Below are 17,636 nucleotides of genomic sequence, written 5' to 3'. Positions count from 1 at the left end.
TCAGTCTCTTTATATTTTTTCCCACTCCAGGAAGTATACTCCTTTGGAATTCTTCTTTATCTGGTTACCTTTACTTTTCTTATTCTCCCTTCCCAGTACCAATTTTTTGCTTTTCACATATCACTACCTACCTACTTAATAATAAGTTTAAAAAGGCTTAAATTTATTTTATGTCTTAAGATCTGTTAGCTGAATTTTAATCCTTATTGCACTTCTATACTCACTTTATTTTTCCACAATGAAATTTCTACTTTTGTTCAGTTAAATTGATATTTAATCTCTACAATGTCCCATTGAGGTACTTTGCAATTATTTTTTAAAGATTGATTTATTTATTCATACAGAACTAGGGTACAAGCCAGAAGTGCAGGGGCGGTGAGAGGATTCCCCAGGGACAGAGTAGGGAACAGAACAGGCAGATCGACCAAGTACACTCCTGAGGGAAGCAGTGGGCTGGTCAGGAGAGGTCTGCCACGCCATGCGGTCGCCTCCAGGTTGGGGGATCAAACTCATAGTGAAGTGGCTGCGGCCAGCTTACAGTGCTGTGTCCTAACCTGTTGCACCACCAGGGAGGGCTAGCAATGTGTTTTTACTAATATTTGGAATTTGTTGTTTAATAGGCATGTCTATGTTACTGGGTATTTTTCTTTTTTGCACTTATATATGTCTTCATATCCTTAAGTATTTCTAACACAATTGCCATCACAATTGAACATGGACTGTGTTGTCTCTTCTAATTATAGGTGATTTCATGTCAGCCATTTTAAGTAGTTTTAAATGTAGGAGTTTATAGAACATGCTTGTGCCTGAATATAATTGATAATATAAACAAATGCAGTGTGAATATGATTACAAGAATTTTTTTGACAAATTGGTGAAAAAAACATAACATTTTTTAATTTAATTTTTTTTAAATTTGTCTATGCATACAGAACGAGGGTACAGGCCAGAAATGCAGGGGGTGAAAGGATTCACCAGAGACAGAGTGGGGAGCAGATGGACTGAAATATACTGCTGAGGGCAGCTTTGGGCGGGTCAGGAGAGGTCTGCCATGCCATATGCACGTCACCTCCTTGGCTGGGGATTTAACTTGTGCTGCAGTGGCTGCAGTAGTTTCATAGTGCTGTCCTTGAATCCGTCAGGCCACCAGGGAGGGACCAGAACATATCTTTTTATTATTAGTATCAGTAAGCCTAGTTTTCTATCCCTTTGCGTTACTGGAAAGTGTTATGGGTTAAATCTTTCCAGTTGTAACATATAGTAGATACATGGATGACTACCTTAAAAATGCTGTGTGCAAGATGGAAAGAGTAAGACTCAGGAATAGGCATGGATATGGGATTGAAAAGGAGTAGTAGTGGTTAGTTTCATCTGTTTTATAGCTTACATTAAACATTTGTATGTGTCAAATATTATAAAAAATTTATAGACCTAATTTGGTTTGCAAATCTGATCCTTTAGGATTTTTTTTTTTTCCTTTAGGATTGTTTTTAAGGAAGTATTAAAATCAGTAGACTAGCAGGCCCTCCCTGGTGGCGCAGCAGGTTAAAGCACAGCACTAAGAAGCTTAAGCCACTTCCGCATGAGTTCGATCCCTGCCTGCCCCGGAGGAGATCCACATGGCGTGGCAGAACTCTCCTGACCCGCCCACTACTCCCCTCAGCAGTGTACTTCATTGATCTGCCTGTTCTGCTCCCTACTCTGTCCCTGGTGAATCCTCTCACCCTCCTCATCTCTGGCCTGTTCCCCAGTTCTGTATGAATAAATAAATAAATCTTAAAAAAAAAAAAAATCAGTAGACTAAAACCTTCAAAAGTGAGTAAATAGTAACTCATGATTTCTCCAATGTTCTTGACTGATCTGAAGTGTTTTTGAATCACTTTAGCTTTCAACTGAAATTATTGGCCTTAAAAATAATTGTATCCGTTTTAGTACTTGGTATCTTAGGATACTAAAAACTATATACTGTAAAGTTTACAGCAATATTTTATGCTCTTTGGGCAACTAATGTTTACCTCCACTAATCCATTTTCTAATTTCCCAACCAGAGAAAGTAAACACTAAAGAACAAGATAATCTAAATGCAAGAAGTAAAAAAATATTGAGCTTTGGAGGGCCTGAATTGTTGCAGTGATTTAAGAATGCCACTCTCCCCCTAGTTTTTATCCACTTGATAACATTACCCCACTCCTGTTCTACCTTTGAGAAGACATTGAGTTCACTGACACTTAAGTGTTCTTTCTTTTATAATATTCTGAAATCTTTTAGGTTGATTTGAATAAAACATAGTTCGTCATTAAAGTCTTACATAATGTTAAACATGTCATTAAAAAAATGACATACTTTTTTACTGCCTAAATGGAAATTTAAAACTTTTTCTTAGTTACCTATTTTAGTTGTTACTTTTAGGTCCTTCAAACACTTGGGATGGAGAATATAGGCTGTAATTTAAAACTTTTAACATAGATTTAATTTTTTTTGAGCACTTATTTATGTATACAGGAGCTGGGTTGTAGGCTGCAGGTTGTGGCAGTAGATTAAAGGATTCATCAGAGACAGAATGGGGAGATAATAGGCAGATTGATTAAATACACTTCTGAGGTGAGTAGTGGATGATACAGGAGAGCTATATGTACCTTGTGGGTCAGCTCCCTGGCTGGGAATTGAACTTCTGCTGTAGTGGTTGGGAACTGTTTCATAGTGCTGAGACTTAACCCCTTGCACTACCAGGGAGGCCCAATTTAAATTATTTCCACAGTATTTCTGATTTTCAGTGGAAGCCTATACTTAATTCTGAGTTTGCTTTCTAATCTTTACTACCTTCAAAGGTTTATGAATCACATTGACCTTTTGTTGCAGTTACAAACCAGTGGACCACAAACTTATTTGGCGACCCCTCCGAGAGGCATTTGAAGAACTCTTTGCCCAGACATTTTCCAAGAAACAAAATTTTACCTTCTTGGGTCACATTCAGACCTGTTATAGGCAGAAACGGTGGCATGATCTCCTTAGACTAATGCAGCATGTGCACAAGTCGGCTGTTAACAAGGGTGAAAAAGACAATGAAACTGGTAAGAATACAACCAGAGAGAGGAATTTTTCCTCAAGGTCTGTGAGGTTGGATTTCAGCAGAATTAGAAGTATTTGGGGGAACAATGAAACATTACAAATTGGAGCTTTATAATAGGCCAGAAGGCAATGGTGATAACTAGTCTTAAAATGCTGCTATTTCTGTAATTCTTGGTATGATTTCCATAAAAATCAGTTGATAATGTTCATGTCCAAATGCCACTTAGGCACAGTAAGTCACATTTCCCTTGAAAAAGAGCTTACAGTAAATCCTCACTTATGGTTGCCAGTAGTTTCTTGTAAACAACAACTTGTGCAAAATGATGGAAAAATCAGGTCCTCAAAGAGCATCATTCCTTATTGGCTAGGTGTTTTTTCTCATCAAAATGATAATGAAATAACATTATTTGAGGACCTGTTGTATTTGCAAAAATCCAGACTTAATACAGCCAAGTGGCTTTTGGTAGCTTTTTTAATATCTCTGTGTTCCCTCATATACAAAATGGAAATAAGAGTACTTACAGTTCAAGAGTTGTTTTAAAGGGTAAATGAGTAAACCATTGCACACATAGGAAAATAAATGATTTGTTTAATGGCTAACTAATAGTTAGCATATGTAACTCTTTGGACTTATATACACTTCTCTTGCAGATCTTTTGATTTTTGTGTATTTGGTTAATTATATATTTTTTAATGTGCTTAATTTTTTACACAACAGCTCAAAATGTGTTAAGTTCTGTCTTTTTTTTTTTTTTTCTAGGTTTACTCCTAAAAGAGAAATGGGAAGCACTTGGTCTTAGGCTTAGTCATGCTCAACAACAGATGAAAATGACTGAAAATGCCCTTCTGTTTGCATTTGTAGAGGTATTTACTTTTTGGGTTAAGGAAATGTTCAGTTCATAAAAAATGAAAGTGTATATTCTCTTCATGTTCATGTTTTTACTGTTTGCTTTCTCCGTATGCCTTAAACAATGAAGTAATATTTTGGGGAGAAGATTTTGAAAAATGAGCTTTATGGAAATTGTAAGATCTTGATGCAGATTCTCATTTTTAAATACACAGCTGAGAGACAACTGGTGAACTCTATTGTTTATGGATCTCTGTGTGTGAATGAGTGAGTGATTGAAGTGAGAGAGTGCATGTGAGTGAGAGAGACAGTACTAGAGATGATTATTTTTTAAATCACTATAATGTCAAGTATGCTCAAAAAGGAGTTTGTATTTCATGACTGTCATTGCACTTCAGTTTAATATTTAATACATTTGTTATTTTATTTTTTACAATTAAACTTATTCTTTGTTAGGCTATACATGGAAACAAAAGTATAGAGCCTTTTAATAAAATAATTCAATTTTTGATGATGTCAGCCAATTGGTTTGTAGGATATTTTTGACTACTGTTGGCAAAAGAACTTGAAGATATAAAATCATTGACTAGAACTGAGGAAAGATTCATTTCGATATTCTTTAACAACTGTAGGAGTGCAGGCATAAAACCACAGCACACTTTTCTTTTTTTTAAAGATTTATTCTTGTATACAGGAGCTGTGGTTTAGGCCAGAAGTGTGGGGATGGAACATAGTAAGAGGATTCATCAGAGACAGTGCAGAGCAGGACATGCAGATCTACTGAAATACACTGCTGAGGAGAGCCATGGGCAACACAGTGACTCAGCTTCCTGGCCAGGGATGGAATTCATGGTGAAGTAGCTGCGGAAGGCTTCACAGTGCTGAGACATAGTCCCCTTGTGCCACCAGGGAGGGCCTTTAGCACACTATTGATTGAATTTTATACATTAGACTGCTTGTGGTCTGATCCCACTTTGGGTGCTCTAATAATCCCTTTAAACACCTGAATACATTGTAAGTTATCTTTTACTTCACCATCCATATGATAAGATGTATGTAGTTTGATGCAGCTCACTGTTTGGTTCAAAGATACTCCTTTCATCCTTACTGATCAAGTGGGAGAGGTTTTCCTTTGCATCTTTTTCTAACCGTGCCTGCGTAATTGCACTTGATTCATCTTTATTGAAAAGGATTCTTAACTTTTTGTTTTCCTCTGTCTTCTTCTAGGGTACATTAGCTCAGGCTGTAAAGAAAGGAGAATGGATCTTGTTGGATGAGATTAATCTGGCTGCTCCAGAGACATTAGAATGTCTGAGTGGTTTACTTGAAGGATCCTCTGGCTCCCTAGTATTACTGGATCGAGGAGACACAGGTAGCACTTGATCACCGAGAGCTTTGACTTGGCACCAGGCACTTTGAGTTCTTTAGAGTGCGGTTCTTTTGGTTAATTGTACTGTATGGGATTTCCAGTGAAGACGTGATACCTTAAAGTGTGAATCATACAGTGTTGTAAACTAAGTTACCAATGTTTATTCCTTAGATTTAAATTTTCTGCTAAGCCATGTTGCTTTGTATGATGAATACAAACAAGAATAAGACAATTTGTCAAGTCAGTTGAGTATGTGGGACATACACTCTTATTTACAAAATAAGTGGTAAATTAGATGATGAAAGATAAATAACACTGAACAACCTTCCCATAAAAAGTCAGAAGAGCATATTTAGAGTAAATGATATACCTAGGTTTGGAAACTTTTTAGTGGGGTGTGTGAACAGGCAGCGATGGATTCAGTGACCAACATCATCTTTTCTAAGCCTGAGACAAGGTTGCTTAGCCTAAAATTCTGTGGCAGTAGATAGTATTATTTTGGGGGCTTGAGACTGATCATTTGATTGTTATAAGGTGTTGAGAATTTATAATTTTTTCTTGATAGAACCACTGGCTCGTCATCCTGATTTTCGTTTATTTGCTTGTATGAATCCAGCAACTGATGTGGGCAAAAAAAATCTCCCACCAGGAATAAGAAACAGGTGAGAGAGACTGACTATAAAACTGAGGCTAACAGAGGGGGAGAGTTAGGAGGGTGAAGAGGGAAGTGGTAAGGTACCCAGTTGTCTATTCTGGAAGACTGGGTCCCTTGGTGGTGGGTGTGTTAGTATATACCTAAAGAGGTAGGAGCTTACTTTTTTTTTGTTTTTTTTTTTAAAGATTTATTTATTTATGCATGCAGAACTGGGGTACAGGCTAGAAGTGCAGGGGCAGTGAGAGGATTTACCAGGGACAGAGTTGGGAGCAAAATAGGCATATATCATCAAAGTACACTGCTGAAGGGAGCAGTGGGCAGGTCAGGAGAGGTCTGCCTTGCCATGAAGATCACCTCTGGAGCGAGGATCCAAATCATGCTGAAGCGGCTTTAGCTTCTTAGTGCTGTGCTTTAACCCACTCTGTCACTAGGTAGGGCCCTGGATCTTAGTTTTAAAATAGTTAAAAATATTAAAGACTGTGAGAAAAATTTTAGGGGTTGTATTAAAGTAATAATTTTCCTTGGGATCAAAAATATTTGAAAATGAGGATTAAAGGTATTACTTTTCTAGCTACTTTTTGCAAGAAACATTCAGGAGATTTACAACAAAAGGAGATTTCATTGCAGAAAAGTAAAAAGGTAGAGTTTTTGTTAACAGCTATGGTATCTTCCATTTTGTTATGATCAGTTTGTATCTCCAGTTGAAAGTCGTTTTGTTTTGTTTTAAAAATTTTATTTATTTATGCATACAAGAGCTGGGGTACAGGCTAGAGATGCAGGGAGTTTGTGAGAGGATTTACCAGAGACAGTGGAGAGCAGAACATGCAGATTTATTGAAGTACATTGCTGTGCCATGTGGATCAGCTTCCTGGCTGGTGACCAAACTTGTGCTGCAGTGACTGTGATAGCTTCATAGTGATGCATCTTACTCCCTTACACCACCAGGCAGGCTCACACCACCCCTCAAGTTGAAAGGCTTTTATATTTTATTCCAAAGAAAGTAAAATGAATTCACATACTGTATCTGTTCTATATTTTCATTGTCAGAATAGCCGTTTTAATTTCTTTAAAAATGATTTTGTACAATAATTTTCTTATAGGTTTACAGAACTTTATGTAGAAGAATTGGAAAATAAAGAAGACTTACAAATTCTCATTGATGATTATCTAAGAGGGTTGAGTGTGAACAAGACCACAGTACAAGGAATCATAAAGTAAGTCATCTGAATGTACTTGTGTGCTTCATGTATTTTTTTTTTCAATTTTCTATTTTGTTTCTGAGTAGGGAAGAGTATTTTTTTTGTTGTTTTTTTAATTATTACAAAAGTTTATTTTTACATCATTTTGCACATTTTTTTTTCAATCACGATTGTAATCCCTGTGGGTTTCCCATCACCAAATCACCCGTGTGCCACCACCACAGTCCCGTGCATTTCCCTCCCTCCCCCCCACCCCCGTTTTTGATCCCATTCCCCACTCCACCCCCACAAAATGTCTCTGGTACATGGTTGTTCATTATTTTTGTTATTTTCTCGCCTGGTCCATTATACTCCTGCTATGAGTGAAACCATCCGGTAGTTTTCTTTCTCTTCTGGCTTATCTCACTAAGCATGATCTTTTCCAGCTCCATCCAAGTTGCTGCAAAAGACATGTGTTTCTCTGGGAAGAGTACTTTTTAACTTCTTTTTTAAATTTGTAAACTTACTAACTGCCTTGTATTTTTCTGGGTAAATTACATAGAAAACTAGATCACTGCTTATAAGAATATATAAATAATTAGGATTATGTAAATAATTATGCTCCTATAATTCTGTGTTTATAGATAAAAGCTCTAATTTCTGGTGAAGTAGATGGCTTATATTGCAATATTGAAGTCTTTGTAATCTGAACACGAGCAGTGTGGGATGAAATTGATAGAAATGATCATGTCAGTGTTATTAATACAGCTTCATTGAATAAAGTACAGGGGTGTGTTTCTTTGAGTGTCTTTCCTCTGTTTTTGTGTGTGTGTGCCATGTAGAAGGGGTGTAGTCTTTTGTATCAGAGAACCTAAATTCTAGTACTGACTCTGACAGAAACAAATACTTTCCCTCTGGAAACATCACTGAGTTAATTTTCTTGTATCCTCTAGAAAGAAGTATAGAATGTGTGAAGCTTTCAAAACAGGATCGTATTAATGTTTTACTTTGTATTTTGTGGGTTGCCTGTGTGTGTGTGTGTGTGTGTGCGCACACACACACACGTACACATGTATGTATGCATGCATGCATATGTGTGTATACATATATGTGTGTATGCTAACGATAGACAAAAAATCTTCTCATGATGCTTATTGTAGACGTGATGGAATACCAATAAACAATAATTACTTTTTTTTTTTAATTTTATTTATTTATTTGTACAGAACTGGGGTACAGGCTAGAGATGCGGAGGGTGAGAGGATTCACCAGACAGGGGTGCAGAACAGGAAGATCGATGAAGTACACTGCTGAGGGGAGCAGCGGGTGGGTCAGGAGAGGTCTGCCTGGCCAACTATTATTAACAATAGATAGTATTATTTTCATGTGCGATGAGTGAAGGAAAATAAGCAGTCAAATCAAGGTTAGATAATAAAAGCTTGAAGACTTTTTTTTTTTTTTAAGATTTTTAATTGTGTATTGAAGAACTGGAGTGTAGGGCAGAGGTGCAGGGGTGAAGGGTAAGAGGATTCACAGAGAGGGGAGTACAGCAGGTGGATTTACCGAATACACTGCTAAGGGGAGCAATGGGCAAAGAGAGATAGGCTGCGCCATAGATGGGCCAGCTCCCTGACCTGGGATTGAGCTGAAACCATAGTAGTGATAGTGCTAAAACTTAACCTTAGACCACTAAGGAGGCCCTTTGGAGTCCTGTTTTATTTATTTTCTAAAGATTTGTTTTATTCATTTATGCATACAAGAAATGGGGTGTAGGTTAGTAGTACTTGGGGGTGAGAGGATTAATCAGAGAGAGTGGGGGTCAGAAAAGGCAGATATACTGAGAAAAACTGCCAATGAGAGCAGCAGGCAAGACAGGAGATGTCTGCTACACCACATGTAAGTTAGTTCCCTGGCAAGGGAACAAGCGCAGGCCAAGTCTAGGTGATAGCACTGAGACAACCCTTTTTGCCACCATGAAGGCCCTGAATTCCTGTTTTAAATAGACTAGCAAAGGAGATATTTATCAAAATGCATTGGAATGGTTATCACACCACATTCTAAATTTGGAAGATTATTTTTTTAAAGGTTTGTTTATTTATGCATACAGAACTGGGGTACAGGCCCAGAGGTGGTAAGAGGATTCACCAAAGACAGAGTGGGGAGCAGCACAAGCCAATTGATGAAGTACACTGCTGACAGGAGCAGCGGATGGGTCAAGAGAGATCTGCCGTGCTGTGTGGATCACCTTCCTTCCCAGGGATCAAACTTGTACTGCAGTGGCTGCAGATAACTTCACAGTGCTGTGCACACCTGCTGCACCACCAGGCAGGACCAATTTGGAAGACTTTTTGTTAACCAATAATGTTTGAGAAACAGCTTAAATATATACAGTTAAAATGCAGATGAAGATGTAGCATTAGAGTTATAGAAAGATTATTGAAAAAATGTTAATGCAAAGTTGTGTACATTCTTTATCTAAAATTCTACTTTGGGAATGTAGATTTATAAAAAGAATGTGGCTAGATTATAAAGAAGGAGGCTATGTCTTATTTGGTTAAAAATTTGGAATTACACATACTTAGTTTTACTTGATTGTGTAGTAATTAATCACAAATTTTACAAACATTTGAGTTTCTTGAAATTCTTATTTCAGACTGAAGCTTCTTCCCTCCTTATATTCTAGACTACTAAAGTATATGGCAATGATAATCATATCTTCATGCCCTTTAACATTGTTATAGTTTTACCATAGCCTTTCAAAACACCATAACTTTTGTTTTCTATGTACTTATTAATCACTATTAAAGATTGCCCAAGAATTTCATTTACCCATCAAGTTACAGCCAACTCTGGAACACTTCATTTGAATGTGGTATATTCTTGCAAAGGCCCCTCAAATCTTAATTGACTTTTTCTTAAGAACCAGAAGGTTCTCATCTTTCCATCAGTACTTTTTTGATACAGGAATTGGAACTTGAATTTCATAATCGCTTTAATACTTGATTCCTCATTTTCTTGTTTTGAAAGTAAATGTGTGTGTGTGTGTGAAACAATTTTTTTTTTTTTTTTAAATGTTTGGGCAGTTTTGATCAATGCTCAAGGAAATTGTATTTAACTTTTACCACCTTTCAAGTGCCTTTTCAGCTTCTGTAGAAAAATTGGAACAGTAACAAACTATCAGATATTAACTAGTTGATAAGATTGCCTGAACTGCACCCCCTTTATAGTTTTTATACAGCTGTGCGGAAAGAGTCTGGGACAAAACTGGTGGATGGGACTGGTCATAGACCACACTACAGCCTTCGGACGCTCTGCAGGGCCCTACGGTTTGCAGCCTCCAATCCATGTTCCAGCATCCAGCGCTCACTCTATGAGGTCTTTGTAAATTCTTTGTTTGGATGGGACCCTGCTGGGTGGACTCATCATAGGAAAAGAGGAGTAGGGATTCATATGCCGATTTTGCTTCTGCTTTCCATTTAGATAAGCCCACGGTTTTTCATACCAGATTACACTGCTGTGTTTTCTACTGTTGCATCACATTTAAAAGTTCTGGGAACCTGTATCACCCAGAAGGTTAATTTTGTTCCTGAAGATTTATTGATCACTCATTACTGAAGAATAAAAGTAGATTGCATATTTGTATTTTTCCCTAGGGCTTTTGTTTGGGTTTCTTAACACAACTTGACAGAGCATCACATCCAACAGTTCAGAAGCTCATTTGTCAACATATTGTCTCTGGCAGTATTAAAAGTCTGCTAAAGCAGGTATGTTCTTTTCATTTGTTTCTGACTTGTCTAGTATAAGCATAAGGCAGAATTAGCAAATTTTCGACTTTTGTTTTTTTAAGTTCTATTTATAAGAAAATAATCTCTTCCAGAAAATTTCAACATGGCAAAAGTTCCCAATATCTTAACTCTTTGGTGTCCTAAACCCTGTAGATAAGATCTTTCCATCTAAACTGTGTATGTGTGTTTTATTTTACTATATTCAAATTCTGATCTGTATAGGTAAATTACATGTACTTAATACAGATGGGACCATCTTAAAACACTATTCTGTAATTTCCTTATTAAGCCTAACTATATCTTACATATATTTTTGTGTATGTACCAGAGATTTCTGTGATATGCTTGATGATGGTCACGTAGCATTTTGTTGGATAATTGCATTATTTGTTGGATGATTCCCATCTCACTGATGGTTCAGTTTAAAATTATTTTTTTAGTATATAAACCAAGCATTTGAGTTTGACCAGAGGATATTATACATTAGATTGAAAGAAAGTGATTCACAAACTCATTTGCTGATGTGTTCATTGCTATTTAAGAAGAAAGAGCCACTGGGACTTAAGAGTTACTTTAGAGTCGATATTACTTTCCTTTTAAGAATTATAAAAGTAACAAATGAAAAATACTTCTGGTAAATTATAATATTGAAGTTTGATTATTATCCCTCTAGCATTCTCTTCTACTTGCTTATTTTGCCTCTCTGTATGTTCCTTATAGTTACATATTATGGAGGTCTAAAGGCATTTTCATACTGTTCATCAGTGCAGTTTAAGGATACAATAAAAGCAGTGTCAAGAATCATAGTTTCAAGTCTGGGCCAAAAATGTTCTTCTAAAAGAGTAGTTTTAACCATTGGTCATTTTTTTCTATAAAATGGGCAATTTTGTATGAGTCTACCCATTAACTTTCGCTATATCTTTCCATCCACAGTTTTAAATTAGTAGTTTAGCTTCTCTGGAGGGTCAGTTGTAGTATTTCTTAAGATTATAATAAGTCAAGAAGATAATAATTCAAAGCCTTCCTACCTTACATCACAATGTCCCTTTTGGGGAACCGTGTTATATATGAAATGTTCATTTTATGAAAAAAAAAAGTTTGTTTTCGATCAAAATATGTAAGGTTTTTGGTAGAAAAGAACTGGGTGGACTCATAACTATCTGAGAAATTATTTTGATTCAGCATTTCCTCTCAAACTTACTTTTACTAGAATTTAAAACCAACCATGCTACTATTTTGTCCTTATTTTCCAAAACCTTTTAATATATATGTCAGGGGTTTTAATGTTGAAAACATCCAGAACAGAGTAGTGTTCTTGATCATGACTTATTTTCCTACTTTATTATGCCCCTCTCTGAAAGAACTTCATATTTGTCATGGGATAGGTGATTTCTCTAAATGTTCCTTTCAGCCTATTCCAGAACCAAAAGGTGGTCGGCTTATCCAGGTTGAAGGCTATTGGATTTCAGTGGGAGACAAGGAACCTACAATAGATGAGACATACATTCTTACATCTTCTGTCAAGCTAAACCTAAGAGACATAGTCCGTGTGGTCTCTGCAGGGTATGTGGACCTTTTCTCTCACTGCTGTGAAGTTTTATCAGCATATAAGTGACTTTTTTTTTTAAATAAATTACTTTTTAATCTTAACTTCTTAACTTTCTATGTACTTTATTGTTACTCTCTGAGCAGCAGACAAAACAGGAGATGTCTGCTGCACCATATGGGTCATCTCCCTAGGTGGGGATTGAACTTGTACTGCAGTGACTATGTATTTCATATCACTTCATAGTGCTATGCTTTGACCCATTGCGCCACGAGGGAGGGGCCCTGAGGAGCTATTTTTACAAAGGAACCCCTCAGGATTTAAGAAACTAGTACCAGTTGTACTGTATAGATTTATTAAATTGTTACATTATATGGATGATAAATGATGAATTTATTGCTTTTTAAATGGCACTTGAATTGTGATTTCTGATTGTTTTGTTTTGTTTTGTTGTTTTATTGCTGATCTTAAGAACCTATCCAGTGCTGATTCAGGGAGAGACATCAGTTGGTAAAACAAGCCTAATACGGTGGCTGGCTGCAGCTACTGGCAACCACTGTGTGCGTATCAACAATCATGAACACACGGATATTCAGGAATACATTGGTTGCTACACATCCAACTCCTCAGGGAAGCTTGTTTTTAAAGAAGGTAGGTTATTTCATGTTGTAGGTATAGATTTTATTCCTTTAGATTCATTTCTTCAATTATTCTGTATCTTTTCCAGTTAAAGGGAGGTGATGGTTAAGGTTTCAGGTTCTTTTCTCAGTGCTAGTCTTGTCAGTGAATTATACATGATTGGGCCTAAGTTTTGAAGATTGATGTTAAATTACTACTTCATTTCTTAGATTCTCAAAAGAACAGGGTAAGCATGGGACAATAGCTATCAGAATAATATAAGAAATGTGATGTTTAAAATGAAATTAGACTAAAAGGAAAAAATAAATAAGCTTGGGAATACGGTATTTGTCAGCCTTGGCTCTTCTTCTGTGGGAGATAAAAGGGGACATATTAGTTGGAAATTGTGCTTCTTGACATTCAGCATCACAAACTATTTTGGGGCAAGACTCACTACAGAGATTACTTTGAAATTGTTTATTGATTATATACAGCATTGTCTTTTTTTCTTAAGATTTTATTTATTTTGCATACAGAACTAGGGTACAGGTCAGAAGTGGGGGGGGTGAGACAGAGTGGGGGGTAGAACAGGCAGATTGACAAAGTACACTGCTGCGGGGAGCAGCGGGCAGGTCAGGAGAGGTCTGCCACACTATGTGGGTCACCTCCCGGGCCGGGAATCGATCTCGTGCTGCAGTGACTATAGTAGCATGATAGTGCTGTGCTTTAACCCGTTATGCCACCAGGGAGGGCCCCACAACATTGTTTAAAGAACTAATTCATGCACTAATTTTCAGTATTTATTTCCTCCAAGGTGTTCTTATTGATGCTATGAGAAAGGGCTACTGGATTATTTTAGATGAATTAAATCTGGCTCCTACTGATGTATTAGAGGCTCTGAACAGGCTGTTAGATGATAACCGTGAATTGCTCATAACAGAAACTCAAGAGGTTGTTAAAGCACACCCTCGGTTCATGCTGTTTGCTACCCAAAATCCTCCTGGACTTTATGGAGGCAGAAAGGTATGTGACATTTGCCCCCTTCCGTTTGTTACCTCAATGAATAACAAAACTTTGTTGGAAAGACTGAGATGGTTTTTACCTCCTTTGAAGGATTTCTCTTTTGGTAGTGAATGACAGAGCCTATACTGTGAAAGTTAACTAAAGAGGCCCTTTACCTGCATTTTCTAGGTGCTTTCCAGAGCCTTCAGGAATCGGTTTGTGGAATTACACTTTGATGAATTGCCTAGCTCTGAGCTGGAAACAATTTTACACAAACGGTGTAGTTTGCCACCCTCTTATTGCAGCAAGTTAGTTAAAGTCATGCTGGATCTTCAGGTATTTCATCTCGCCAGCATTTAGTTTCAAATGAACTGTGTGGATTATGTTTGTGATCAAATCTTGATAGATTCTTTGGATAGAAAAATAGCAGTTCATTCTTTTTGTTTGTTTTTAAAGAGTAAGGGTCTTATTCTTATATGCATTCTTTAATGTAAAGAGACTAATCATTTTAAAGATGATTACTTTTTGGTTTGGTTTTGTAACCAGTAATACATGAAACCTTTTCTACATTTTGTATGACGACAGTTTCCTATTTGTAGGTACTTTTCAAACATTGTGGTTAGGCTGGGAAGTGCATTTTTTGTTTTTCAAGTGGCTATCTTTAAATAACTGAGGAGGTCCTTTCTATGCGACTTTCTCCCAAGAACATTTTCATTTATGGCACTAAAAGTGTCCTTGATCATAAAATATACATCATTATATTACTATTCAGAAAGCTAGTAATAACTAACAGTTTTCCATTATGTTCTACATTATGGGACCAAGCTGCCTACATATTTGCCATCATTACTGTTATTACTTACAATCTTTTTCTATATTGCTTATGGGTTATGGAATGCCATTTATATTGTTATACATAAGTTTTGGTGTCTTCAATGATTAGTCTGTTTATATTTAAAAATTAACTTTATCCATGGGATTGAAATTATTTTAATGGGAGCTTAACTTTGTTAGGAATTTTCTGTAAGTTGTACTGTATAAAAGCTTACTCCCTGCTTTGATATTGCAATAGTCCCATCGCAGGAGTTCTTCAGTGTTCGCTGGAAAGCAGGGCTTCATCACCCTTCGTGATCTGTTTCGATGGGCTGAAAGGTATAGATGGGCTGAGCAGACTGAGAAGGAGTATGATTGGCTACAGCATTTAGCCAATGATGGTATGTTTTGTGGTTTTGCTTTTTTTTTTTTTTTTTTTTTTTTTTAATTTTTTTGTGCATACAGAACTGGGGTACAGGGCAGAGGTGCAGGGGCGGTGAGAGGATTCACCGCCAGAGACAGAGTGGGGAATAAAACAGACAGATCGACGAAGTACACTGCTGAGGGGACCAGCAGGCAGGTCAGGAGTGGTCTGCCGCACCATGTGGTCCCCTCCGGGGCAGGTGGGGATTGAACTCATGTGGAAGTGTCTTTCAATTCTTAGAGCTGTGCTTTAACCTGCTGCACCATGAGGGGGAACCCTGATGGTATGTTTTCAATCAAATGCTCTCTAACTGAAATTTTGTCAGATATCAAACTTTAGTTAAAATCTACTACGTTTTCCAAATTGTGATCAATATGTACATCTTAGCAGCTATTCTAGAAATAGGCTTTCTCCCTCAAGTCTGTAGGCCTCTGCCAACTTGAAAGGTGTCAGTCATTAATGAGATAATTAGTAAATGAGAACTAATTCGGGAAAATTTTATTTTCTGTTCTTACAGGTAAAGACTAGAAGGACATTATTTTTTAGAAACTTGGTTGTTGAGATATACAATAGAATGGTTGAAATGCTTTATTATTTTATATGCAGCTTGCCAAGTTTCTACATATATGTGTACACACACACACACACACACACACTCTCTCTCTCTCTCTCTCTCTCTCTCTCTCTTAAATCACCACCCAGGACCAAGGTCTAGAATATTAGTATATCAGAAGATTCCTTCATGCCTCTGGCCACTTTTTCCTCCCCTAATAGTAACCAGTGCTTGACTTCTTCTATCAATGACTGATTTGGCTTGTGCTTGAGCTTCATCCTAACAGGAACATGCAGTTACTATTTAGGTCTGGCTTTTCATTCAACCTGTTGGGAGATTTAGTCACACTGATAGGTGATTCAGACTTAACTTTTTTCTTTGTTGTTATACTGTTGCCCATTTTATGGCTATACCATTTTATGAATATACTTGTTGGTGGACATTTGGAAAGCAGAAAAAAGTGGGATTTACTGAGATACACTGCTAACAGAAACAGCAGGTGGTAAAGTGAAAATGCCTGCCAACCAAGTTATGGTGGGACACTTGAGGTAGCCAAGCCAAACCTCTTTGGTTGTTGTCCACAAGCCAAACGGTCTATGTACTAGGGGTTTCAGAGGCAGAAAAGGCTGTTCTCCACCCCATTGGGCCACCGTTGGGCCACAGCAGTTTTTAAGGTTGTGTAATGGTGTATCCCAACCAGATACCTTCAGTTGTTCTGAGGGTTCTTTGCTCTCTAGCAAAAAAGATCGAAGAAATAGGAAAGATCCCTGTACCCTACTCCCCATATTTTGTCGCCCTTGATCCACCAAATGTTTTTTGCGTATAGGTGGGACACATGGGTATGGAAGAGTTTACCAGAGACAGAGTGGAGAACAGAAAAGGGCTATTTATTGAAGCAAACTGAGAGGAACAGTGGAGAAGATGGGAGAGGTTGTCTGCTGGTTTGTTTCTACTTATGAATAAAGCTGCTTATCGGGCTCCTGTATGCGTCTTTGGGAACACATGTGTTCCCTTAAGTTGCAGTATACCTAGAAATCATATTGATGGTGCTTATAGATGTAGTAGTTTCTCCCAGCTTTCCAAAGTACTTCAGATTTCCTCTCTACTAATAGCATGTAAGAGTTGCTTTCACACTATAGTCTCAACATCCCTCGGTACTACTGTTACAGGCCAGGGAGAGAGGGGCACCAGTGAACCCCCAGAATTAGTTTACAATACAGAAGACAAAGAATATAAGTTCTAAATCAAACTCCTGAAGTTACCCATCCCCTTGTGGGTAAAAGTCAACCCAAAAGGGATTGGTCCAAAGCAAGACCTGAAAACCTGCCACAAGATTAAAGTACCTTCTGGCTGAGACCCATAGAAAAGGGTGACTCATGGCCAGACTAGTCTGGGAGGAAAAGAACAAAATCAAAATTAAGATAAAAGCTGCCATAGTGAACCTCGCCACAGGTGCTCTCACCCACATCTGTTTTAACCAGCACAGGGCCAAGGAACAAGCATGGTTTCTTCATCACATGCTCTTTGCTCCATGCAGCTTCCTCAGGTCTCCTTCTGGCTCTCCATCCTGCTGCCTTCTCCCTTCAGACTCCTTTTCTTTGCTCAGCTCCACCCTCCTTCTGAGTGGGGCAGAGAACCTGGAATTTCCCCTTTTCCTGGGGACTACCCTGTTACACTACCACTCTACACATAATATCTTATTTTGTAAGTTTTTATTCATGCAAGAAAAGGGGTACAGGCCTGAGGTGCAGGCGGTAAGAGGATTCACCAGAGACAG

General features: G+C 37.6%; 1 protein-coding gene across 1 annotated transcript in view; it reads left to right on the top strand.

The window, feature by feature from the left end:
- The window catches only part of MDN1 (MDN1, midasin homolog (yeast)), a 128,736-nt gene that overhangs the window by 30,053 nt on the left and 81,047 nt on the right, over nucleotides 1-17,636 (top strand). Inside the window, exons 16-27 of the mRNA XM_012731514.1 lie at nucleotides 2,860-3,071; nucleotides 3,830-3,933; nucleotides 5,144-5,288; nucleotides 5,851-5,947; nucleotides 7,041-7,154; nucleotides 10,346-10,493; nucleotides 10,772-10,882; nucleotides 12,315-12,466; nucleotides 12,922-13,100; nucleotides 13,882-14,090; nucleotides 14,259-14,405; nucleotides 15,142-15,283. Coding sequence (XP_012586968.1) covers nucleotides 2,860-3,071; nucleotides 3,830-3,933; nucleotides 5,144-5,288; nucleotides 5,851-5,947; nucleotides 7,041-7,154; nucleotides 10,346-10,493; nucleotides 10,772-10,882; nucleotides 12,315-12,466; nucleotides 12,922-13,100; nucleotides 13,882-14,090; nucleotides 14,259-14,405; nucleotides 15,142-15,283 — 1,760 coding nt within the window. The remainder of the gene's footprint in view (nucleotides 1-2,859; nucleotides 3,072-3,829; nucleotides 3,934-5,143; nucleotides 5,289-5,850; nucleotides 5,948-7,040; nucleotides 7,155-10,345; nucleotides 10,494-10,771; nucleotides 10,883-12,314; nucleotides 12,467-12,921; nucleotides 13,101-13,881; nucleotides 14,091-14,258; nucleotides 14,406-15,141; nucleotides 15,284-17,636) is intronic.

Source organism: Condylura cristata, unplaced genomic scaffold (assembly GCF_000260355.1).
Source record: "Condylura cristata isolate star-nosed mole 26May11 unplaced genomic scaffold, ConCri1.0 scaffold00001, whole genome shotgun sequence".
Classification (NCBI taxonomy): domain Eukaryota; kingdom Metazoa; phylum Chordata; class Mammalia; order Eulipotyphla; family Talpidae; genus Condylura; species Condylura cristata.
This window is presented reverse-complemented; position numbering and strand designations above follow the sequence as displayed.